The 27,938-nt window shown below is 34.9% G+C and overlaps 1 protein-coding gene across 5 annotated transcripts; it reads right to left on the bottom strand.

The window, feature by feature from the left end:
* Positions 1 to 119: 119 nt before the first annotated feature.
* On the bottom strand, positions 120 to 27,627 carry LOC110830379 (multidrug resistance protein homolog 49-like). 5 transcript variants are annotated; one of them, XM_087360994.1, is made up of 25 exons: positions 27,103 to 27,627; positions 22,128 to 22,264; positions 21,122 to 21,203; positions 20,685 to 20,878; positions 19,790 to 19,934; positions 18,793 to 18,893; positions 17,607 to 17,778; positions 17,080 to 17,204; positions 15,635 to 15,824; positions 13,342 to 13,566; positions 13,133 to 13,258; positions 12,729 to 12,932; positions 11,746 to 12,006; positions 9,956 to 10,043; positions 9,169 to 9,305; positions 8,456 to 8,599; positions 7,773 to 7,877; positions 7,402 to 7,563; positions 6,517 to 6,720; positions 5,533 to 5,774; positions 4,866 to 5,022; positions 3,892 to 4,086; positions 3,004 to 3,210; positions 2,653 to 2,799; positions 120 to 2,173 (listed from the first exon to the last, which is right to left on the bottom strand). In XM_087360994.1, exons 2-25 carry the CDS (start codon positions 22,229 to 22,231, stop codon positions 1,967 to 1,969), a joined length of 3,924 nt encoding a protein of 1,307 aa, XP_087217120.1. In that variant the 5' UTR covers positions 22,232 to 22,264; positions 27,103 to 27,627; the 3' UTR covers positions 120 to 1,966. The 5 variants fall into 5 exon arrangements, with proteins under 5 accessions (XP_087217120.1, XP_087217119.1, XP_087217122.1 ...); XM_087360993.1 differs by lacking the exon at positions 27,103 to 27,627 and adding an exon at positions 25,441 to 26,068; XM_087360996.1 differs by lacking the exon at positions 27,103 to 27,627 and adding an exon at positions 24,353 to 24,831.
* Positions 27,628 to 27,938: the final 311 nt, after the last annotated feature.

Here is a 27,938-nt window from a genome sequence, read left to right as displayed (position 1 = left end):
TCTAAATCCTGTTATGGTAGTCTTAGTTCTGCAGTTCTACAGTCACTTAAGCATGATTGTTGGGCACTTAGATGTACTGTTTCAATTAGGATAAATGGAATTAAGAAAAAATATCACAATTATACTTGGATGCATTCTATTCAGTCCTTTACACATATGTAAATGTATTAGCAGATTTAATGTACACAAAAGAATTAAAATTAAATCAAATCTAATATAACAGACTACAAATTACCACAGTCAACTGCAAAGAAACTTTTCATGCTCAATCACAAAAATGACAATGTATATCCTCATTACAAAACAACTTGTTTGGAGCTAAAAAAATTACTGTAATTCTAAAGATATATAAGAATTCTTAGTCACAATTATAAAACATTTGGAACACTATGAACCATATTTTATTATAAGACTTAATGTGCTTCTATATGAATAATTAAATGAGCAGATTGAAACATGACTAGGTTTACTAATGTATCTTTAACCTTGTATGATGCAGAATGATCAAAAAGCAAATTTACACCTACAATCCATTAATATGCTTAGTGTTTTTCAATTATGATTTTAAGAGATGCATAGATTATGTGAACATCTCTTAAGAGTTTAGATTTTTATGATCAACTGAAAACTATACCAAAATTAAGATTCTATAAAATTAATATTTCAGGGATGTCTATTAAGAATTAAATTATTAAAATATTTAATTCCAGTCTGTAAGTACTAATGTTGACATCAGCAAAAATATTTTGATTGGTGATTGCATAAATTGGTACTAGAGGTCCAATGATGCATTCAGATACTGACTTGCTGCTTCAAACTTTTCAAGACTGGACAGATGCACTCTATGGAGTACACTGAAATATCTATGGTGTTCTTCACACCACCAGCCAGCAGGGCAACAACAGATGCATGAAGATGACAGAGGTGGAGGCAGTATATTCTTCTGAAATATTATGATACAGCCAAAAGAGTACATGGGGCATGAGGCAACAACCCAGAAGAACATCATCTATATTCAGACCACCCCAAAAAACTTGAATCCTGCATATACTAATTATTGTCACATTTTATTACTTAAATAAAGCTGGAGCTTATGTTGTTTTAGTAATTAGCAACAGTTCCTTTAATACAAAGCTTATAAAAGAAACAAAAATTATGTTATGAAAGCTTTGTTTATGTGCCTATATGTGCATTTTTGATCATGGACAATTTCAAAGCAGTATGATTTTATTCTTACAATTTACAACTGCTGAACTTGGTTGAAAGGCACAATATTTTACAGAATATTTGTATAAGAATGATTTAGTTGTAATGTGAATTTTATAAAAAGAAAATTTAAGAATTCTATTCACTCTAATACTGATAAATGTAAGCTAGTCTTAAGATACATGACAATACAGAACAGCAGAATGCTATATGCGGTTTCATTATCTGTTACTGTAATTTAATATCCCACACTTATGTTTTGAGGATCGTGGAGATGGTTAATTAATTTTACATAACTGTAAACATAGAATAAGTGACCTTAATCCTATGTCAGAAATGGCATACATTTTCCAACTAATTTAGCAAAATAAAAAAGCAAACAAAAACAAAACAGTAATACTAACAAAAACTTTTAAAAACTTGTGTGACATGTTTATCAGTCTAATAACAGTCAATAATTACTAATTTTGAAAGTTATCTTATACTTATTTAGCTGTCATGGATTAGGCCCTCTGATCCGATTCAGAATTAATCCTGAAACAACATATGTATGTATACATATTTGGCATAATATCTTGGTCATATGAGTGACTGATCATAAAGTTATTTGTGACATGTCACAAAACTATCAGAAACACAGTTCTTTTATAGTGGCCCAATGCCCTCCAAAAAGTCCTTTGCAGCTTCCAAGGAAGGTAGCCTTAGTTCCTAGGGAACAACTGTGTTTGTTCAGATAGTATTTGACAGGTAATTATGATGATTACTGTTCACTGTTGCTGGCTGCTTGTCGCAACAGTTGGCAATACAGTCCCTGCTTCTCTAGCAGCTCAGAATGAGATCCCATCTCTGCTACAACTCCCTGATTCAACACACAGATAACATCCGCTTGCTGAACGGTTGCCAGGCGGTGTGCAATAGTGATGCAGGTGCGTCCCTCTCTTGCCTGGTCTAGAGCTGCCTGCACCACCTATTAACATTGTACATCAAGTGTTTGATCATGTAAGGGATGTCTCATTTATCAAAAGGTTTAAACACACCAAGTTGTTCCAGTGATGTCAATATTCTAAAAAAGGTAAATGTACCCTCTGTGCTCTATAACTACCTCATAAATGCTTATAGGAGGTGCTGATGTTAACCAGAGGGGTGAAGGTTTTCTAAAGAAAATCTAATTTTACATTGTAATAGAGGCAAAATACTGAATCTCCACCTTCAGTCTTCAAAATTGAGCCAGTAATTTTGTTGATATGCCTTTCCAGCATAATGCCCTTGACATCATCATATTATTGTTTGTCTATTTGTCTCCTCAAGTCCAACTTTAGGTCTACATTGCAGGAGGAGGAAAATATCCAAATAGGAGAAGGCTAGTCAGGGTGAAGTACATCAGGGACCTAGTCCGTGGCAAAGCCAATGTGGATATTTTCTGAGTTCCTGAAATCCTCTTTTTACCTTTTCACTGTGAGTGTCTAGTGCAGATGTTGCCTCATCCAGCAGCAACACTCTGGGGTTCCTCACCAGTGCCCTTGCAATGGCAATCCTCTGTTTCTGGCCTCCAGACAACTGTGTGCCCTTTGAGCCCAACCTTGTTTCATATCCCTTAAAAGAAAGAAATCTCATAACTATCTGAAGGATAATCATAAAGAATTGGAAGTACAAAGAATTTAATATAAATTATGATAAACTTTATGATGTTAATTAAATTATAATATTCAGCAGTTACATCTCACTTGCCATTATTAACATTAAATTTATGTTTTTGTTTAATCCTATTCTGAAACATCACTGAGTAACATGTCTTACCAAGGGAAGGGAAGAAATAAAGCTATGAATGTTGGCTTTCTTAGCAGCCTCAATGATCTCTTCCATTGGAACCTCACGGCTGTTGTCTCCATAAGAAATATTCTCAGCAACTGTGCGATCAAAGAGAACTGGTTCCTGTGACACAATACCCATTTCTGCCCGCAGAAGATCGGGTGGTACTGAGTCTATATTCTTCTCATGAATATTCTAAAAATGTACATGAATCACATCTTCAAACAATTTTAGATACAGGATATTGATTGAAACCAATAAAATATGTTAAAAGGCAATGATTTATCTCATCATTGCTAAAAGAATTTACCAGTTCTGTGACACGGCATCTCCTTACATCAGCTGGTAGAATCCATTATGTTCTTGTTGGTGGTTACCAAAGTTTTTGAGGAATGTATTATATTCCATGCATCTTTCATACAGGTTCTTACTTTAAAGATTCTTATAAAGAAATCTGATATACATTTTGCATAATCCCCGTGCATACCACATAACCACCCATCATCTCCTTTCTGATTTAATGAACCTAATCTGTACAAAGAGAGTAAATTATAAAGCTCAATATTTTGTAATTTTGTCTGTTTTGTTACTTCATCACTCCAAGGCCCAAATAGGTTACTCAACTTTTTTCTGAGATACCCTGAATCCATACTCTTCCCTCATACTTAAATGTATTAGCTTTCCCGCAACAATATAATTCACCCAATAACAAACTTGAAAACAATTCAGCAGTATGCAATGTGTTGTCTTATGGGGGATAACATCTTACAATAACTATAGACATCACAGACCCAAATTATCATGAATACACTCTTAGATGTTTCCTATACTTCACAATCAAACTCAAATGCTCTTTAGAAATAGCTGATTACACACCACAGTTCCACGGGATGGTTCATAAAATCTCTGTAGCAACTGAATGCAAGTTGACTTGCCACATCCACTTGGTCCCACAAGAGCAACCATCTGTCCTGGATGTATCAGGAGGTCCAGTCCTCGCAAGACTGACACTTCAGGTCTTGTTGGATATTGGAACTTGACTTTTGAATATTCTATGCTGCCTGCAGCTTCCTGGATGAACAACATAGAGACATATTCTATAATATTATAAGTAACTCCCTGGTAGCAGAACCTGCAGGTCCAAGATTGACAACACTAAAGCCCACCACCTGAATTCTATAATATTATACTACATACAATTGGTTTGAAAGTGAAAAGTATGTCCTTTCAATTATTACTGAAATTCTTAAGCACAAATGCTATATGGCAACTGTATTTATTTATACACATATGATAATATAAATGTGAGAATTTAGTTTCTCATGACATTGAATATACCAATGTTTTTCTGGGTTATGAAGACATGTGGCCTTATAGATAGATAACACATTATCACATTTCTCTGAAATATTGGCATCTACCTACAAATTCACATGGTATCACAACGCAGAAGAACAATGTCAATAAATAATACAAATATTATTTATATGGACAATACCTTCCATCTAAACAAAACTATTTCTTACAGTAACACCAGTAGTACTGTTATGAAGGTGTTTAAAAAAACTAATGTAACAGCACATTGCATGTCACATGAGTAGGAGATTCTGGACCACCTGTCATGCAGATGTGAACAAATGTCAAGAGATTTCCATATTTTTGGATCCCTGAAGGAACACTTGGCTGATAAGCAATTTTAAACCAATGACAATAAGCAGAAAGCTGTCATTTTCTGGCTATAGGCAAGGAAATGTTGTGTCTAGATGAAAAGAATTATTCGTATTTATACGTGAAACCATAACAAGATGCTTACCTATAATCTATATGAATGTTGATACAAATATACTTACCCATTCATTTGCATTCTCATCTGGTGATGGAATACGAGGTTTCCTGTCCACAAGATAAAACAGTCGTCCAGCTGCCATCTTGGCAGCATTATAGTTCGGAGCAAATGCAAGTGTTTGGCCCAACATCCAAGCACCAAATATGAGGGCTTCTGATATCCTATTTATGGATAAAAGTGTTTCTTTTTAAATACCAAAAGTGTTCAGTCAGAGTTGACATAATAGTGCTCCTTTTGAAGAACTGGAAAAAGTTTTTATACCATTAACAGAAGAAATTAATTGTATTATATTGCCTGTTACTGAAATGTAACTAACGTGGTGTATTAGCGGCCTGTAACTAATAATCATATTGTCAGATCTACAAGTGAGTCCAGCATCATAAGCCTTCCACATCATAGACCAATAATGGTTTCGTGCCACTGTTTGTATGCTCTCTCCAAAGATTTTCAACCATTTGATTGGTAACAGAGAGTGTGGAATGGAATTCTGAGCAAGGCACTGGAGTAATGTGCTTTTTCCAGTTAGGTCTGCAATTTTTTATTAATTTTTTGACTGGTTTTATATTTAATTTCTTCACTGTGTCTAAATTCCTTTGTAGTGCAATGAGGTCATTATGCCCAATGCCTTTTACAGTCGATGGTCATCTATCCTTTAAATGGTATATACTTGCTTGATTATATCCTTGTAAGGCAGACTGTCAGTGGCTACCAAGTATCCACCATAGTAGAGACTCAGTCCGTAACCAAAGAACCATGCTGTTTGTCCAAGAGAGAAAACAGCACCGCGGAGTCCTGTCTTACGTCGGGCAGCCTGCTGTGCCAAACGCAGTTCAACCATGTACCTATCTAAGAAGAGCTGCTCACCACACAGGCTTGCCACTGTTCGGATGTTCCCAATGGCTTCCACTGCAATCTGAACATAATCTCCATTTGTCATCTTAAGCATGTAAACTGATGTTTTCTAAAGGAATGAAGTCATTCTGGGCTAAGAATACAATTTTTATTTAAAGAACCCAGAAATGACCCCCAACATTACTACAATTATAATATTAGTGTTGTTATTAATATTATTAGTTAATTACATATATAAAATGTTTAATGTAGTAGTAGTAAGAGTTATTATGCGGGCTTTAAAAATTATGTGAAATCCTACCAGCCAAACAAAAAAATAATTTTCCACCCCAGAGCCTTAAAAAAGAACTCTTATATGTTACTGTTCATAAAATTTGATCCTTTCAGTGCCCAATTATCTGAAACCAACTGAAGTTAAACTCCACAGATGAATGTTGTACAAAATTTTGTATGTAGTTGACAACAGTCATATTCCTTTACAACTGCCCTTCTTATGAAGAGGTACAATAACAGATTCCTTCCATTGGTCTGACAATTTTTCCTTATTCCAAACAGAATTAACAATTTCATGGATGTTTCACCTCCTGCTTGGATGAATTCTGCAAACATTTGATCAATACAATGACTAATATAATACCATATAATAATAATATAATAACAGTATTAAGTTTATTATTACCATTTTCACCAGCATTAAACATAATAACAATAAAAATATTGCTGGTACATGTACCATGATCATAATTTTTGCTTTCTTATCAAGTATAGAAAAACAATTCCATATCTAATTAAGTTGGTAATACCTTTGTTGCTGCCTCAACTGCAGCTTTCTCTTGTAGTCCATGCGTAAGTGTGAATTTTGCTTCCAAATATACTCCTGCAAACACAACTGGAACCATTACTGCAGACACAAGGGTCACTTTCCAAGAGTATACCAGTGACATTGTAATTCCAATTATGAGGGTTGAAGTTGACTGTAAGATTACTCCAATTCGAGTTCCTGTGGCCTGGAAAAATCACATGATGATGATGACAATTTAATATATTTTAAATGAAATTATTTGTGTTACTTTGGTGTAGAGATGCACAGACAGCAAAGACCATGGACAAATTTTAAAATAACTAACTAAAACCCTATAATGAAACTGCTTAAATATTTACTGTCTACTTTTCAGAAATAATTTATTTAAAACAGCACATTAAACTTTCATTACCATATAAATGAAGTTTACAGTTTCTTCAGACTCTGAAGTTTTCTGTATTTAAGGCATCATACAAGTATTAAGATTCCCACACACTAACCATCAGACATATGAGAGAAACAATACAGTTCTTAAATCTTTACATTAGTTTTACCATTTTACATCTCTACTTTCAATTTAAATCATACTAGTATCTCTCATCTTTACCCACCCCCCAGTTTATGAGTTATTCCTCTTCTAATATTTTATCACTGATCTTATCCATTTCTCTTTATACCTGCTTAGATATATTCAAAATTTTTGTATTCTGTCATTATCTTTAATTGTAGCTATCCTTCTGATTTCAGTTACTTGTCCAATACTTGTGAATATTTTGTCTACAGGCTCCTCACTCCAACTTCTAGTTTCCCCACATCTCAGTATTTGGCTAGAGCCTTCTTTTTATCAGTGCCACTCAATCTATTATGTTTTTAACCATTCGCTCACCCCTTGCACACTTGCTGCATCCCCAGACAGTCTGGCACAAAGTGTTCCAACACTGTTTTTTTCATCATCAAACCATCCGATCTCTTGTCGTAACATTGAACGGAAGGCTGCTACTCGCAGACGAGCTGTGAGACGAACTCCAGCCAAACTGAACAAGTGTGTCTGTACAAGCAGTCAAGTTACAAGTAAGATCATGTTTTACATGCACAGTGTTTAAGTAACAATTCCTAGGACAAATACAATTCATTTCAATTATATAAAATATTGATCTTTAACACAGGGCAGTCTCTGTCTCACAGAGCAATGAAAGGTTTATAAGACAAAAAATGAAGAACAAGTGCAATAACAATAGAGCATATAATGTTCAGTACCTGGAGAAACATTCCAAGTCCTGTTACGACGCCAATCATCAAAAACAAGATGCAGTACCAGTTGGTTTGACTTTGTACCTCCTCTGGATGTTGTGCAGACAATACCTATCAATAAGCAAAAAAACATATCAAATTTTCTTATTACTGAATTTTTCAAATATGATGCATACCTTTCCATGATGTTTACATGAAAAACAGATGTGCTTCATGATCGAAGAGGTCATTTCATTAGCAAAGAGTACTGTGCTAGGGGATAAATTACACAAAGAAATAAGATTTTTGGAAACTAACGAAACAAAGTAGCTGCAATCATGTAGTCTGTGAGAAATTGAGCAGCATATCAAATGCCACTTAATTAAGCACCACACCATGACAATATGTGGAGGAATGGAGGTACAGTTCCACACATTCCTAACCACATCACTAGATGGATGTGCATGGTCAGCTTCACAACCAAACAGCTTTACGCCCAGGGAAAGAATGCCATTGCCATTTGGATAGGAAGCTGGGTGCACCCCAGAGTTGGTCTGCACATGATGGTAAAGAAAAAAGATCTGTCCTTCCAGGAATAAAATTCCAGTTGTCTAGCCTACAGCCTAATCACTTTACTGAGCTGTTCTGGCTTGCCTGATAACATGTAGCAATCTTTAAAATGAAAGTCTTCCTTCTCCTTAAGAACTTACGCCATAGACCTCGCCAAACAGGACTGCAAAGAATGGTAAAGCAAATCCAACAGCAGCTGCAGCTATACAACCGATCAGGACATGCAACCACTCCGGCTTGTTGAGGGCAATTATCCGGCTCAGGGAGGCATCATACTGCTCCTCCTGGAATGCAATACAAACTCCCTGAATTCACTAACATGTTCAGAATTTAAAAGATATGAATTATTGTATAGTCTACCAATATTATTTAATGTACTGAAGATCAAGAAATCTTTTACAAAGTGGCAAATTGATAGACCAAGTAAATGTAAGGAATATATTACAACAAATAATGTACAACTTGTGATGTTGAAATTTTGGTTTCTTTTATCCTACTTCAAACATCAGTATGCAAATAATGGATAGAAGGGAGTGTAATAAATCTGCATAAATTGAAGTATAAATGACAACTGTGTGTGTGTGTAGATCTTTCTATTAAAACTTATCAGCATTACTAAATACTGGTACCACAAACATAGTGATATCCCTCCTAGTAGTCTGGGCTTAAATCAAAAGTCATAAAAATGCCATGAACTTCAGTAACAGCATCTTCTCCAATACTGAATGAAATGGGTGCATATGCATTACAAAATCTTACAATCACATTATTTTATGGACATACTGTGTTATACATACATTTTTATAAATTCTTTCAATACTAAAATCTGACAGTGTTGCAGAGCAGATTTTACCTCTATGAGGGGTGACTTGGCTTGCTCCTTGTTACTCTCAGCTCGAGAACGTGTAGACTGTCGTCTGAATGAGACAAAGTCCAGAATCCCATTGACACTTCCATTCTCTTGATGCTGTATCTCTTCATCTCCAGCACCTACAAGAACATATCCATGCATTTCTTACCTGTACACATTACTTATGTAGAGGAAAATTGTTTACAATAATAGAGATGATATTTTATATTCTCACAGAAGTAAAGATGCCTACATTTGTCTTCTGGGTTGTAATCCTGAATGCATTTGCAGGTAGATACCAACATTTCAAAGAAACACACTGGATCTATCTTTAGGCTTAAAGGAGGGAGTATGTTGTTTTAATATTATGGTATCTGCCGACATGTCCGCATGGCATTACAACCCAGTAAACCAGCATGATTTATGGGCTCTTTGACAGTACTACCTCAGCATTCACATGGAGAGATTTGAACCCCTGTAGGCTCCCTTCCTGAAATATGAACCTCAGTAACACAAGTGAATTTCAAACAAATCAGATATTTCCTGAATACAAGAGTAGAACAATGTCATTATACCAAAATACTTGGTTCTTGTGCACAAAGTAGAGATTGGGGCTAAAGGTGACATGGTAATCTAGTGAATTAAACAAAAATTATTGCTCATATATAGTCCAACGTATTGAAATAGAAAGATTTAAAGTCTGGTAATGACAGAAAGAGGGAGGCTGAAGCCCACCCCAGGCTGTAGTGCCAAGGAAGAAAAAGAATGACAGAAAGATGTATGTGCTTACCTTCTGTTACAGTTGGATCTGCAGTGACAAGAGAATAATAGTGACCTTGCAATGCCAATAGTTCATTGTGAGATCCCTGCTCCACCACCTGAAAAATGCTTGCATGAAATTGCAAAATACTTGCATTATATCACACAATGTCATATTTTTACAGCAGAAATGATACAAATGCAACATGAAAAACACACTGAATGCACATTATTTAATACACAAACAAGAGCAGTGTTCTGCAGTCAGTGATCTGTAATTACATTAACAGAAGTGCATAATTACTATAAAAGCCAAGGACTGAATCTGAAAAGCTGATGATATGTGATAGCTTCACTCAAACAATTGAGCCAAACTGAGTGGGTCTTACCTGAGGACAGATATAGATTCCAGTCTCCAAAATGTCATTTTATAATTAAATTAGGGCAATGGATAATGTACAGGAAGTTATATTAATAATACACCAACATCACAAACCATCACATGTATGCATATAGTATTCATGCTTGTGATGGTGTGGTAAATAATATCATAGCAAAAGGTGTATGGTGAAAAGAACACTACGTATTATCTAATAATAGTTCGGTAAACTTCCTTTTACATTATAATGACACACACACACTCACACAACATGCACAAAGACATTTTATTAAACCAGTCTCAAAGTATGGCAGGACATCAGAAGGGAAATTCTATGGACAGTTCTATTCTACCTGTTTTGTCCAGGAAACTGCTCTAGTAGCTTGTATATTCCATTCTGAGTATTGTTACACAGAGAAACAAGGAGTTAATGTTCTACTGGAAAAAAAACTATATTACCTAAGCAAGCACATGATTGGTGATGTTGAAGCAAACAGGAAGATGGGAGATCTTGTCCTTCAGGATCTCCTCCTGCAGGATATGGTTGTATTGAATAGAAAAATGTCAATCAGATAAGGAATTAAACCTACAGACTTCCACTTAGTATATAAAAATTTAATCATTAAAGCTGCTAGATTACTATTACTGCTTTAGTTGACATTTAGATACAACAGAAGCTCAAATGAATAAAAGAACATGTTAGAAAACCTGAACATATGAAGAGAAGTATGTCATGACCCTTATCTGACTGATAAAAAGAATAAAAATTATTCAATTCTCATTATTATATGCAAAAAATATTCTGAACCAAACAATGTTATATGTAATACAGCAAACCCTTGCTGACCACAAGGTTATGTTTGTGGAAAACACTGAACTGAGCAAAACCATAGCTGAGGGATACCATTCATTCATTTACAGAGTCAAGTTTTATATAAAGAAGAAAATGTCTGTTAAACAGCAGGTTTTTGCATATCCCAGCTCTAATATAACTATTTCTAATGGTGCTATATTCTTGCTATACAGACTTTATTCTTATAACTAGAAACCTACACTTCCCTTTCCTTCCCCTCACCAATCGTACTGATATCTGAAGCACAGAATACTGTGGTTAGTAATCAGACCTTCTGCTGCCTGCTTGCCTTCAAATTTGTTGAACAGACTGTAATATACTTAAACAGCCTGAATTTTTATGCTGTATGTTTTAAATACTATAGCACAAAAGAGCAACTCTTCTTAATTCATAATAACCCAAAGTATTAATTAAAAAAATTGTTGAAAAAATGATCTTTGACAAGGGATTACTGTAAAACATTTGTTCTAGGACAAGCACAAATTTTAAGACAAGCTATTTGTATGTTAGCATAGAATCTGCATAGTAAATTACTATAGCAAGGCAATTTTAAACAAAGAGTTATCTTCATCAGTTATTAATCACTTGCCTGCCCACCAGAAATATATACAATACGGTCAGCATTCTTAACAGTGGAGAGGCGATGTGTCACTACAAGTGTTGTGCGCCCCTTAGAAGCACGGTCCAATGCGACCTGAACTTTGGCCTCACTGTGCAGGTCTAGTGCTGATGTTGCCTCATCCAGAAGTAGAATGTTTGGATGTCGAATCAGGGCCCTGGCTATTGCAATGCGTTGCTTCTGTCCTCCCGATAACTGGGCCCCCCTCTCTCCAACCATTGTATCATAGCCCTACCAACGTAATATACAATATTTAAATTTATGTACATTTCACTAAAAATACTTATAACAAATTTAATCATCACAATAATTGTGAACTTCAATAATCAGATGTTTTTTCCATTCAGATTTATGTATTACACAATTCTCTTTCCTCCATGGACATACTTATCTATATTCTGGAACAGAATATGTGAGTTGTGTCTCTCATCAGAACATATATCCTAGTAACTGTTGTAAACACAAAACTTAACCTACTTATTTTAAGGATTTGGTACAAACATGAATTTAAACTTTCGGTAAACATTGTAGCACTGTGATTGTTACTACTATTTTGTATTTAGAAGTCTGGTGTTTGTGCAATTTCAAGTTCTCATGGCTGTAAGTATGAAGATGGCTGTCTTCAGGGATGCTGTGCTGTACAATCTGGTAGGAGTCTGCCAATAATTTAGAGGAGCTTGCTGCCTCCTCCATCATTGTTCTAATGATGGAGGTAACAAGCAACTCTGAAACATTGGTAAACTTCTACCAGCTACATCATGCAACAACCAAGAGGAAAGCCATTTTAAAGAAAATGATAAATTTTTTAATATTTTCCTTTGTTTCATCATTAAAATGCTCAGTCATCACCAATTCCTGTAATTTTTATAATAATGAGAGAAGAACAATACCAAATATTTTTCCAATTAAAATGTTTTTATGTAAAGATCTGAGAAAAATAAAAACAGAACTACCTCAGGTAACTTTGAAATGAAGTCATGAGCATTGGCATCTCGTGCTGCATCTTCTATCTCCTGCTGAGTAGCATTCTGCCATCCGTACCGAATGTTTTCTCTGATTGTTGTTGCAAAGAGAACAGGCTCTTGTCCCACTACACCTATGTGACTCCTCAACCAGCCCACATTCAACTGTTTAACATCTACTCCATCTATTAACACCTAAAATAATTAAAGCATTTAAGGATGAATGGTGGTAAAGTGAAGGAATCATAAAATAAATTTTCAAAATTAATCATAAGTAATATTGGTTATAAATAAAACATAGAAGTCTGCTGATTTATCAAATGTCAAATACAACATTAAAAAAACCCACAAAACTCTTCTTGGGAGAAAATGTGAAATACAAATTATATTTGTACCTTTCCCTCTGATGTATCATACAGTCTCTGTACAAGCTGGAGTATTGTTGATTTGCCACATCCAGAGCTGCCAACCAAAGCCACTGTCTCACCACTCTTCACAGTTAGACTGATGCCTTGTAACACCTGCATCATTGCAAATACACTTAACACAAGTACAACATTTTATTGCATTCTTTTAATTTTTGTGACATGAAAGCAACTCCTACCTTAATTTCAGGTCTTGCAGGATACTGGAAATGAACTCCCTCTAACTGAATAATGCCTTGGAACCTTGCTGGCTTCCGCCCAGTCTTACTAAGACTGTCTATTTCTGGTACACGATCCAGCACAGAAAATATGGCTGCTGCTGAACCTCTTGCCACTGCAAATGCTTCCAGATGTGGTGTTGTCAGACCCATGTTCATTGCCCCAGACAGCACTCCAAATAAAACCTTTATGAGAACATATGGAAATACTCAGCTATATTAAAAACAATCTAAATATATATAAAACTATATGAGCAATGACTGGTCAATCTGAGAGTGACTGAACACCACAGATTCAATTCCCACTAGAGGTATATGGATTTTTATTTTCACTTCATGTCCAGAGCAGTTCTGGGGTCCATTCAACCTTTTTCTCATAGCAGCATAACTCCACACTCACAAAGCTTCATAGCATGATGCTTAAGGCACAGGACCGACTTTGAACTTTAATATTAATATACAATGTCTGTCCTTGTGTGGTGAGCAGTATCACTAACACAGAATGTTTTAAAAAAAGAAACAAAACATCAACAAATCAAATCATCTTCACACACAGTGAAAGAGTTACAGATAAAAATTCAGTATGCAGTAGATACCTTATTGACAGATGCATTATGAGTAATCCATAATATGATTTGTCATGTACATTTATGTTAGTTTTAAAAATAGAGATAATATGGTCCTCCAGAACATTGGTAACCACCTACAAGCCTGCATGCTGTCACTGAACACCGCAGCTGAGAGCTTAGCAGTTCTGTTTCCTATTCTGTAGGTCCCAGATTCAAATCTTGGCACACAGACTGGTTATCCCGAAGCTTTTCAGAGTTTTCCTTAGTCCCTACAGCAAATATGAGGGCAGTACCTTAAATTAGCCCACAACCACTTCCTTCCATATCCTTCCAATTCATTGTACATTAATCATACTATAATTTAACATTATACAGTCTGAACTACTGACATTGCCATTAAATAAAGTACAAATAAATAAATACAGGGCATCATAACACAGAAGATGACATTCGACTTTCTACTGTCAGTGTCCTTCACAGGTCATGCTGCATATTTTCTGAATGCATTATATGTGTGTGCACTCTGATGTTTCTTTAGAGAATCAAAATAAGTAATTAACATAACATTCAGCATGATAATACTTTGTACATAAAGGAAGTCCCAAAAAGATGTATATACATTATAATATGGAATATTAATCTTGTATATATGCATCCTTTTTAGGACACCCATATTATTCAATACAAATAAGCTTTAATATAACAGTCAATAAAGTGGCTGCCACCAGGAATGGAGAGGCAGAGTTTGTTTGTTTGCAAGGGTGACTAAAACTTTCAGTTCACTTTGTTTTTATTAGTTTAACAGGATCTGGAGATGCTTACTCCAGTGATAAAAACAGAAGAAGCATGTAGTTGACTGGTCCCTTCTTTCAAGTACAGAAATTAACAATACACAGATTTCTACATCCCCTGCATGCAGTAACATCTCATTTTAGTTAGATCTTGTTGACCAAATAGACTTTAATAAGGAAAACAATAACATGGCTAAGTGTGACAACATAACACCGATCTCATTTAATAAAACAATCATCTATTCTGATCACTTGTTTCACTTTAGGCCATGTATTATCCTTGACCACCAATTGAAAACAATGCTGTTAACTCAATTGCATAAATAAAATTCTAGTACATAGTTTGATACCAAGAACTCCAGTCTATATTGACCACAGCACCAAACATCAGAATGCCTATATTAATTTCAAGATATTTTATAAATGGTAATAAAGCTAACTGAATTGTTTCATGGTGTCTATCAATCAAAAACACAAATAATCCTTTATCAATAAAAATCATAACTGACACTATCAATAAGCAATTCACAGTTAGTTTTAAATCAGATAAGAATGCAATCAGTTTTGGAAAAAAGGGCATAATATTAAAAATATAGACAATATTATTTTACAAGATGCAATCCCTCATACTGAAAGTTTTGAACTCGATAATTTTGTGTCTGACAAAAATGTCATGTTTACTATTACTATGAAAGCAGAGCTCTTTATTGCTATAAATAAATATATAATTTCCTAGTCTAAGATTTGTATAGGGGAGTCCTAATATTTTATTTAATACCTTATTACACATAATTGTAGGGCTTTCAGTATCCTGGGATTTGTTTCAGTTAAATCAGATGTCTACAATACAAAGAGTCTGTTATTTGAATGACACACCATATTCTTGGTACTTACAATTATAAGAATAGCTGGTGTATATTCATAGTTGCCTTTCTGTCTTGACTCCAGGATAAGATTAACACCATACCAGAATGCAATAGCATAACTGCAGTAGATGATAAACCACATGATGCCTGCTCCCACACCAGTGAACATGCCTCGTTTGATACCTGTAGCTTTGGCTGACCTAAGGTTTTCTGTGTACCTGAAGTAGAACACAGTAACTAATTGTTTATAGAAATGGTTGTAGAATAACTGAAGAAATTAAAAATTAAGTTTGTATTTAGTGTGAATAAACTGTACTTATAGAAAAAGCTGCTTAGGATTGCCTCTAAAAACATTAAAGTACTTTGTTTTGTAATACCCATAAGTAACTAAATTAGGAAGAATGATTATAATGAAGAATCTGCATGGTAAATTTTAGTCATCAATGTTATTACCAGTGTTCATAACTCTGTGACATCAACATACAGCTCAGCATATATATCTAATACATAATAATACAGCACTCTGCAGCACCACAGTTAAGAACAGTGTCTAATGTAGCTTTTATTGTACTTCTTATATGGACCCTTGAAAGAATAACATTTACAGAAAGAATTTTTGATGTTAAGTCATTGTCACATTTAAAGAAGTATAATGTTGTGAACCATAAACCTATATAAAACTGAAACAATGCTAGAAAAATAAGAAGAAGGTGATGAAACCAACACCTCTGCCATGCCAAACATGCTAAAATGTTGTTTAAAGAGAACATTTAAATTTTAACATTATCAATAAAAATTCTGTAACACGTAATATTTTATAGTAAAAGTTTGACCATATATCCTTTCACCAAATATAGGTCATCTAATATTGTTACCATAGTGAAACTAGGAGGGTCTAATGAGATAGGACAGGATAGAGGAGTGAAGGAATGCATACAGACTTTTGGTAGAGAAACCTCTTGGGAAACGCATATTTGGAGACCAAGAAGGAGATGGAATGCTAACATTAACATGGGAAGTGACATGTTATGTATGATGTGAATTGCTCAGAATCACGTCCAGTAGTAGACTTTTAAATTAATCAAAATAAACGTTCATATTCTTCTGCCATAGTATTAGGTAGTGTTAGTGCATGACAAATTTAAATGGTGTGGCAATGGGCTTAGCATATAATTAAACACTTCACAAGGGCTCATACAAATGAGGCTGTAGTAACTCAGATGGTTAAGCAATTTAGTCAAAATGGGATGGAATTCTAACTTCAGCACAGGAACTGAGATTTCTTCCAACAGAACAATTCTGGATACCATTCAACTTCACATTCATTGATGATGGGAAGTTCTCAAATTAATCAGAGTGTAATACCAACCAAACTTTGAATTATGTATGGTAATGCATGCAGCCTCATTTCCATAATCTCTATAAACCTCCATGGACTACTGTTTACTTGCACTTATATAAAAACATTCTTACCTTGCAACTTCCTTGTCCTCGCCCCCAAATGCTACCACTGTCCGCACAGAACTAAGCACTTCTTCCACAACTGCACCTGCATTACTATATGACTCCAATTCTTGTGCCGTCAGTGAGCCTTGCACCTGATAAAGGAAAATGTTCTTAGGTTCATCCACACAAATTTAAGGCTACATAAAATTTTCCTGATGTTAAACAACTCATAACATTTTTGATTGGTGAATATTTTTACTTTCCCATGTTGATGCACCTACAAGTAGGGTTTGAGGTTTTTATTATGGTGAGTGTGAAGATGGCTTACTTCTGGATTGTAGCAATGTGTATTCTGGTGGAAGAGTGTCAACATTTCAGAGATCCTTGCTATCTGTATCATCAGGATGTTGGTAACTTCTACCAGACTACAATGTACTACAAGCCATAAGACAGATATTTTCTACTACCTACAAGTGCACATGGCATCACAACCCAAAACACCAATATTGACATGCTTTACAGAAGTTGTACATGCTTCTCAAATTCATAATTACCTTTGCTACTATTGCCTGAGCGAAGATTATAACTGGAGCACAACATAAGACCACAAGTGTAAGCTTCCAGCCGTGCAAAAAGGATATGATGACTGATATAACAAACGTAGTGAGGAGGTATACAAACATACCCATCTTCTCTCCAATACCATCTTGTAGCTTGTCTAAATCCCTGCAATTAATACAATCAAGTAACTAAACCTTTCAATCTGACACTAAAGCTTTCAGTATTTCAAACTTTATGAACCACTACTATAGAAAACAGAATAATGTGGATTATTACCATGAAATTTATAATATGATCAAAAAATTAAGAAGCCATGTGTCTACATGTTTCACTACTGAAACTCCAGAATGAATATCAAAAAGATATGGTACTAAGGGGTCAACATAGAGAATCTTCAGATGGTTTTGTTTTGTATCATTCAATACAACCTCTACTTTACATGAAAATCAAATCAAAATTGTACTCAACTCACACAGTTCAGTAAGATGTATTTCATATTACTTACATTTTTGGGATACACTATGTTTCTAAGAAAAATTGGGCTTTCAGAGAATTAAAAAAATCCTGAAATAAATGTGTACAATTCTATCTATTCTAAAATATTTTTATACTATATGTAGACATAAGTAAAGTAAAGTTTGTCCCACTATACGCTGGCACTAGATGGGGGTGAGTGGTCAGCATCACGCCCCGGCCGGCTTTACCCCCGGGAAAGGACCCCAGTACCCATTGTAGAGGAGGCTGGGTGGGCCCCAGAGCCGGTCTGGACGCAGAGGCTAGAGGAAAAATCCTCTGCCCCCGTCGGGGATCGAACCCCGGCCGTCCAGCCTGTAGCTAGTCACTATACTGACTGAGCTATCCCGGCTCATATATGTAGACATAATCATTACATTACATATGCAGGCATAATATGTGAGGAATGACAGCACAGATTAATACCGGGATCTTTTAAATTATGAAATAATATAATGGTTTGTTCAGAAATTAAGAATTATGAATGCCAGAAACCTCTAATCATACCCTGAAGACAGAGGCATGCAGAATGTTGGTAATCATTGAAGGGATTACACAGCATTACAACAAAGACCATAATCCACATAGTATGAGTAGTATTCTAGCTGGGTAATACAGTCTACTGTGATATTAAATATGAGAATGTGTTAAATGACAACTATTTACTCTGTGATTCTGCTGGCAAAATTGGCAGTCTTGTTAGTGTCATACCAAGACATTTCCTGACGTAGTACTGCCTGCAGGAATAACCACCGCACTCGACCAATCTGCAAAGTGAAAGTTCTTCAGAAATATCCTATATTCAAGCAAATTCACCATATTTACTCACATCTGCAACAGGATGTGCCATCCTTAGACAGAGCTTCTTATGTTCTTCTCAGTTCTCCACTCAGCACTACTCTTAAGCCTGTCCATAATTTCTATAAAATCTACAGGCTTAATTATTAAAGGTAAAAGTATGCCTAATATCTAGAGAATGATTTAATTAATTGTTTAGAAGAAATACCTTAACAGCCATTTATTATAACTGTGGACCTTTGCTCTATGATGAGTTTTTCCTTTCTAATGTACTTTATACTCTGAATAAATACATAAATTTTGATACAAGGTGTAATGATTTGCTAACATGGCCGTTTGTTATTAAATATAGATGTAGTTTTTTTAAGATCAAAAGAAGTTATCAGGACAGAATCTGTGAAAGGGAGTTTGGAGGATAAGGAATCTTTTAACAGTTTGCACATAAAATCTTTAAAATCACAACAAATTAGAGAAATATTTGCATAATTTTTTCTGTAGAAAGTTGTCAAATTTCTTTTATAACCTGTAATAAAATAAATTGTTGAATCACGCACATGACCATCCAAGTCACACTTCTCCTCCAACATGAAAGAATTTCATATGAACACACTTGCATTTTCTGTATAGAAATAAAAATATATGTCTTTTCCAAAAATCATTTAATTAAAACAAGCACATCTGTCGATAATTTAGGTCATACAAAGTGCAAAAAATGTTGTAACAGAATATTTCAGAATTTCTCCTAGAATATTGTGATTATCAGAGAACCTTACAGAGTATTTATTTCCTTGCATGATGCACCAGTCTGGAGATTACTCAGGATAGTTCGTGAGACATGTGGAAAGTGGAAACTTCTAAACTTTACCTGCTGCTGTGCTGCATAGTTCAGGAGTGAAATACTCAGTACTCCTATAACAAACTGTACCACGCCAACTACAGAAGCACCAATTCCAAAAGCAGCTGAGTCCTCTAACAGGGCTTCTGATCGTTCTCCATGACTCCCATTAACTCTGAAAAAGAAGGGACCATCTTGGTTACTGGATTACAAATAGATAAAACCATGCATTTGGTTCAGCTGTTTTTTTAAACTTTGCATACTTTTTCATCTATTGACTTTCCTGCACTATGCAATTTACAATCTTGTTTAAATACCACATAAAAATTAAATCCATAGCTCCAAAATCATGGAAAATATTTAAGTCCCTAACTCAATACAAAGTCATACCTACTATAAACAGCAGACAGAAGATCATTAAAGATGTTGTTACACAATACTTGGCCACATTTAAAGATAGATACATTAAATAATAAAGAGGCACTTGTAAAATACAGATGCCAAATTCTTTAATATGTTTAATGCCTTACATATAAGACAAGGTTTTGTCTTCAGCAATTCTTATGTTGTGATCTTAAAAATCTATTTTCATTATAATGAATATTTCATAATACATACTTATTTCTAGTATGGAAAGTTGTTTTGTATATCCCTTCTATTTTATGCAAAGTTATAAGTAATAGAGACAGAATTTTCTTTTCAAGAATGTCATTGTATGTTTATTCTACATTTTATGAACTCACAAAGAAGCTGACTCCAAAAGTTATGCTGTGCCCTTTGCTATATAATTCATTGTGACATTAAACGATGTTTGTGAACATGTGATATATTCTGTTTTAATATGGTCCAACTATATGATTAGAACACAAGCTGTTTAGTGCATTTCTAACTTTCAAAAGAAACATTAGCTCCATAGTGGACTTACAACACTCTTCCTCCTCCAAAGATCTGGAGAATTGAAGTGGGTGTTGAAGTGGTATTTTCAATTGCACGGTCAACCAAGAGTGTAGTGAATTCACCATACAGAATGATAACTATTGGCACACCACATCCTGTTGCAACGCCCAGCAAAAGGCCAGTTAATACGAGAAACCGCTCCAAACAAGTGGCATATCGAAACTGTCAACAGTAAACAGTTGAAGCAGAATGACATATTTATCAAGCATCAGTTTCAATTTGAATTATTGCCAGACATTTTAAATAAAACTTTATGGGATGATGATTACATATTTCCATCATAAAAATAATTTTGTTTCATAATATATACATATCAAATACAATGGATCTGGTCAAACTTGCAGGGGCTGTTCAGTAACTTCTTCAACAGGAAAGAACAAACAATTGTGTAATGGGTGTACTTACCAGCCTATAAAATGCTATAGGTTGGAGTTGGGAAGCCTCAGATGGTTTTACTTTGGATTTTTCATCCAATGGTGCACTCTCTCTGAAATTAAATGTTTAGTGTGAAAATGTTACACAGCCTGAGGTTTCATTATTTCACTGTAACAGAGAAGACTAAAAATCAACTAAGAATGAAATGGAAGGAATGATTTTAGATTTAAACAACTAAAAGACTGATAATTTATAGTTTCTATGTGATTTTTTTATACAGTGTGTCCCAAAAACACACACACAGTGAGTGAATGAAATAAGGACATTTTAATAAACTGAACTATTACATTCATTTCTGTTGTGATCAGTACGGGAGGTCAGTGGGTTGAAATTTGTGTGGTGATATGAGAGCTAATTCAGTCAAACTTGCTAGACAATCTGAAAATTAATGTGACCCAGAAGAATAATAACATTTTCTGCAGTATCCAAATAGCCTCTTTAAGAACTCTTTACTACTGACAAGTTCAGTGTTACTGTGTTACATGCAAAACACTGTGTAAAGAATGACGTTCAATTAAAATGTTTCTTGACTAGGATGCTGTACATTTTTAAAAAGATTTTATATCATATAAAGCTTCTGGTACTGTTTATAATTCATATAATAACCATGTTAGTATTGCAAATGGTAGAGCATTAACCCTTTGTGCATTTAGCACAGTAGAATGTAGTAAAATTAAATATCCCCTGCTGGATTTAATGTCACTAAAATATCACATACAAGGAATATTTAAATTAACTGACCTGAAGATTACAAACTTTTTAAAAGATTTTTAATGACATACGCGCATGAATACATGTGTATATGCTCACACACAAATGTCCTCTAGGACAATAAACATAAAAACTTAACAACAACATCTAAGACACTTAATAATCTCACATGTCATAAAAATAGTCTGTTTATTTATTTATTTATTACTAAATGGAATGAAGCCCCTTTTAAGTTTACATTTACATAGTCTTCTGTAATACTTACAATTCAAGAGAAGTCTTTCTGTTGTAGAATTTTCCATATATACCTTCATCATCAAAATTTGTGATGAAATTCTCTGAAATTTTACCATTTTTGGCTTCACGCATTCTTTATTCCACAGATGTCTACCTTCAAAAAATCTGCAAGTAATACAATAATATGTAGGATTTGAGGTTTTCACAGCGGCGAGTATGAAGATTTCTGTCTTCTGGGTTGTTGCGCTGTGTAGTCTGGTCGATGTTAACCAACGTTTCAGAGGTCATACTGCCTCAGTCATCAGGGCGATTCTTAGTATGAAGATTTCTGTCTTCTGGGTTGTTGCGCTGTGTAGTCTGGTCGATGTTAACCAACGTTTCAGGGGTCATACTGCCTCCATCATCAGGGCGATGAATATATATTAACATCGACCAGACTACACAGCGCAACAACCCAGAAGACAGAAATCTGAATACAATAATAAACAAACTTTCTGCCATAAAACGTTTAAGATAGAAAACTCTTACAAATTCCTTAAACAATATTACTCATTATCCTTCTTACCTGTGCGGTTGACTCACAACTGAAATATACTTACTGATTACATCAATGTGACACAAATTAGGTTTTGACATATTCAGATTTGAAAAGAAGAATGGCTGTTTGTGAGCGATCTGCAAATATGCATAAGCATTTGTCCTCGTCATACACATTCATTTGTATGAAACACCTGCACTGTGTATAAATAGATTCTGACAAAAATAAACCTCTGTAGTCCCCATTAAAGATTAAATTTGTACGGCTCACCAAATATTATTAGGACCATCACATCAAGGAGCAAAATATGGTATGTGCATTCAGCATGTGTGGGAGAAATAAGTAATAAATGGATAAGCAATACATGCATAATTTGTAGCCCAAAAGCCTGATCGGAAGACACCACTTGCTAGACATCAACATAAATGTGACGATATTAAAATAATCTTTAAGGAAATAGGACATTAGGGTGTGAACTGAATTTATATGAGCCAGAATAAGAACTAGTGGCTAGCTATTGTGAACACAATAATGAATTACGAGGTTCCACAAAAGGCAACGAATTACTTAATTAGTTGATCAGCCATTAGTTTCTTACGTAATATTCTATTCCATAGAGTTAAATTAACTGCAGTAGTCAGTCTATGAGAATTCGTTAAGAACAAAATGACCATCTCTGGCTCAGGGCTTCGTTTCACTTCAGGCGGTACCTGATTCGAAACCCGTCTACGTGATCGGCTGTCTTGTCTAGACGTTTTACTGGTTTTCTTCAAATTATGCAGTAAAGCATATGTAAAATGCGTTCTAATAAGACATGGCCGCCTGTTTCCACGTACCTCCATCTTCACATTTCCGATTCCGTGCTAAACAACCCCTGCACTCGATATGGAGTTTATTAAATAAATAGGCTTGATATATATATTATATATATATATATATATATATAATATATATATATACTTTCTGAAGCATATTGGCACTGAGAACTATTTGTAAAATAAGTTGATATAATTGCGTCATATTGTGAATTAAAATTTAATTATTCGTGTTTTTTTCCGTCTAATCACAATTGTATATAAATAAAATTTATACGTAAGATATTAAAATATCATTTGCATATTTGGTACAACTTTTTACTACATGTTTCGGTTACATTGAACCATCTTCAGGTGTAAAGTTAAGAGTTAAAAATTATAATCTTATAAACTAAAACTTAATTACTGTTGTTGTGTAACTTCTGATGATGTTTGCTTCCAAATTCATTGGAGTGAGGGCGTTACTTAATTTCGGAATGGTCCATACATATAGCAAATACGCCAGAAGTGTTACAGCTGTAATGAGATTTCATTCATAATTGTTTCAATCAGTTTTAATTTAACTTACAAACGAAGTGACGCAGTGTAATGCTTAGTGACCCTGCTAAGTTTGAAGAATTACCAAGTCAGAATTCCGACTGAAATAAGGCTATTATGACTGAGATTTATCGTGGTTTTTCTTAGTCCCTCCAGAAAATTGGTGGAGAAATGCCTCAAAACAGGCAATGAATACTTAATCCCATATCTTTTTAAATTATTTGTTCCTCTTTCAAAGTTAACGTAAGAGATTCAGCTGAAGTCGAGTCGTTAAAAATTACATATAAATGCAAATAAATAAACAAGAAATTATGTAATAACATTAATATGGAATTGTAATATTAATATTGAAATTTTACTTACATCGTGTCGAATTGTCAATATTATCAAGTGAAGGGCGATTAAAATTCTTGTACACGTGTAAGAAAATTACAAGTTCTGGACGACGAGTAAGCCATCTAGGGAGCACGTGCGCACAGGGACTTTCGAATTCCTTCCCACTTCCAACACTTGTTCTTTTGGAGCACGGAGACTTTTGAATCACCCTGTACAAGAGCACGCTGAACAACCTACTGATCGACCTGAAGCCAGGATGACGGAGCACGCAGGATCTTGTTGCCGAGGATATAAAGCCTTCATTTTCTAACAAGCCCTCTAAAGAACACAAAAAACTTTACTGGTCGCCTTTGTTCTTGGTTTATTTAACACCAAGACAATTCTGTATAGCGTCGAATTGCAGGATGACTCAAAAAAAATGTACACACACATTCAATGAATGAAATGAAGACTTATTATAAACTAAATCATTACATACGTCAGCATTGCACTTGGTGAATTAGCGAATCTAGTGTACACCCGGGGGTACGTGAAATTTAAAAAAAAAATATTATTTTATGATAAACACTGAATAATCAGTAATGTAATTTATTTAATTTATTTTAGATGTAGATTATATACTATGTATAACTTGAATTATACACCAACAACTTTGGGGGTACAAAGTTGGAAGAGAAATTATATCTGGGAGTACGCGAACAAAAAAGGTTGAATACCATTGCTCTAAATGACCACCGTTAGCTTCGTGGTACAGTTGACAGCGGTAAGCAAAGTTGTTGTGTATAAATATTTTTAGGACAGCCTGTATACGAAAGAATGTGTAAGAAATCGGCCGTGGTCTCGTTTCAAGGTATTATCCGGGTATTTTCTGGAGGGACTAAGGAACATCGAGAAAACCCAAGTCAGAATAGCCACTTTCCGGGCCGAGGTTTGAACCTGAGACTTCCTGAAAACAAAACATGAGTGCTACCCACTCGGCCATAAATTTTGGCTCCTGTTGGCTGTGCTGCTTAATCGACTAACCAACTACATTGTAGACTTCTCTGAAAAGTTGATAATTAATCAACTGGCCAAGAAATTCCTGCTTAAGTTATATTAATTTGCGAATGCCCTACCTTCGAAGGCTTTTCAGCTCAACTTGTGTCACACACCGCCACGATTACAAACACAGTGATCTCATATTTCTTTGATTGTCCCAATCAGGCTGCTGGAAATGTATGGAAATAGTCTGCGCCTGCGTTCTGTGTTACAGATTCTGATATACAAGATTAACTGTTATACGCTCAACATCAATGCATTATGTTAAAATATACATAGCTTTCTGCATTGGTTCCAATGTTATAATCAGACACTCACGGAAACAGTGCTTATGATGTGCTAAGCTCATTAAAAATACCAAGCTAATTCCGTATTCGTTTTAAAGATATTATCATCATCGTCGTCACTATCATCTTATTCACGGTATCGAAATAATATCCTAAGTAACTCCAGCACATTGTATGGAGGAGAATCAATCTTGAGAAGCTAACTGTCATCATATCCTATCATAACACCGAATTTACAAGATCACACAACTGGTCCCTATCCCGAGCCAGATAAATCCACTCCACTCACTTACATCCTACTTTCTAAGACCCATCTTAATATCTCCGTCTCATCTATGAGTATATCTACCATAGAAAAAGAAACCACAACAACGGAAGTATTAATCTGGTTAGAAAGTTGTCTACAGTTTTATAAACAGAAGTTAGTTCTGATGTAATAATTGCCTGCATGAACAGTAATTAAGTTAAAATGAAATAGTATGTAAATAAATAATACATTTTACTTCTTCCAATACAAAGGTTAACGAAATTTTCTGAAAGTACTAAATTAATGGATTTATCCGACTAAAAACTGATGATGGTTGTCTTTTGGGTTGTAGCGTCGTGCAATATGGTAGAAGTTTACCAACGTTTCAGAGGTCCTTGCTGCCTCTGTCATCAGGACGATAACTCATCGTTCTGATGATAACAGAGAAAACTTCAAATCGTATTTACTGGCAAAAAATTGGCTGATAACTCAAATTAAGTACCTCACAGTTCCGCTGATATTGCTGGGTCTTAGTGCCGGGTCTGAGAGAAAAACCCCCCACCCCCAACATAAGACCGATGGTATGATAATGCGATGATTGGATAGGGTTATCGGACATCTCGTGGTAGATGAAACTGAAGCAATAGTCGAATGATAATTAGCAGATGGAAACCGCAGAAATAGATAACTCAGCTAACACGACTTAGAATGGACTTTACACAGTGGATTCCGCTTAATTGGTACTCATCGGGACTATAACACTTCGGCCCAATTATGCGAAATTCCACGTAAAGAGTTAAAAAGGTTTGTTCTTTAAGATTTGTCCCAAATAAATGGATGCCCGATTTGTAACGGGGAATGAAGCAACTATAGTAATAGCAAAGGCAAAGTTGTCTTTAAGCTCTTATAAAGCACTATGACATGAAGACGTATTGGGGAGTGGAGGTGTAACTTAAAACATTCATAACCTCGACACAAGATGTACCTAGTCAGCTTTATAACCGGCCGTTTCCCACTAAATCATGCAACCCTGCTTTAATTTGTGAAATATGATTCGATCTGGATGTTCAACCAGTAAATTATATAACATAAAAGATAGGAATCTTGTTCAGGAAAATAATACAATAAATAACTATGATTATATGACACTAACCAATTTCAACACAGTATAAATGCTAGTGTATCTGTTATATTAGCATACTTACTTTTAATGATTGCGTTTTATACATTCTGCCATATTCATTCGTATAAAAAGAATGCGACGGAACTACTTTTGCTAATTGAATACGTAATTGGTAAGTCTACATCATCCTGCTCTGTATTCATTAGCTGGCATATAAAGAAAAATTGTTTTGTAAAATACAACTAAAAACATCTCTTTATCCTCTATAATTCAAGAACGTTTGGCGCATGTATAGTGTCCCATTTATGTAACACAAGTCACTAGAAGAAGGGCAAAAGTCAATTGACAATTTGGTTTCCTTGCAGTCATAACCTATTTGAAAGAATGTCACATGATGACGTAAGAGCAGTTGCTTCTAGACACGGCCAATTGTTGTGAATGCCAATTTCCATTTTACTTCCATCATGCACTAATAACATTCCTTGCGTTCGTCGACTAAATTGCACCTACAGGTTATACAACTCCAACATCATCAGCGAGATTGTGAGCATGTGCACGCTAGTGGGTCAGACAAATAGCATCAGTCATGACATCTATTGTGACAATATTATATACATGCACTCAAGAAAGTAATGTTTCATAGTTTCGCTCGGTAAGAAGGGTTTTAGACAAGCCGACCTTACTGAGAATCATGCATAAAAATTCGTAAAGGTGATTAGGGTCGTACGTACTGTGGAACGGGGAAGAGGGTGATAGTGCTATGCAGCATACTGGGCTTAAAGTCTGCAGAACTTCTGCCTTCAGGCAGCACCAATGAAAATGCAACTAAATATTATTAATTTTGCCAATGTTTTTATCTGAATCTCAGTCATAAAGAAAGATCCAAAATATAAATAATAAACAACTAAATAAAAAAGG

This window comes from Zootermopsis nevadensis, unplaced genomic scaffold (genome assembly GCF_977971745.1).
Source record: "Zootermopsis nevadensis isolate Lab colony 2312 unplaced genomic scaffold, Znev_1.0 Znev_ptg000050l, whole genome shotgun sequence".
In the NCBI taxonomy this organism is placed as follows: domain Eukaryota; kingdom Metazoa; phylum Arthropoda; class Insecta; order Blattodea; family Termopsidae; genus Zootermopsis; species Zootermopsis nevadensis.
Note: the sequence above shows the minus strand (reverse complement) of the source record. Positions and strands in the feature narration are given on the sequence as shown.

Coding starts and splice junctions, on each gene's coding strand:
- LOC110830379 (XM_087360994.1), bottom strand. CDS start 22,231: ATGCGTGAAGCCAAAAATGGTAAAATTTCAGAGAATTTCATCACAAAT. Junction 13,259..13,341: donor CTGCAAGACCTGAAATTAAG/GTAGGAGTTGCT, acceptor GCAATGATGCAG/GTGTTACAAGGCATCAGTCT. Junction 7,564..7,772: donor GACTTGGAATGTTTCTCCAG/GTACTGAACATT, acceptor CTGCTTGTACAG/ACACACTTGTTCAGTTTGGC.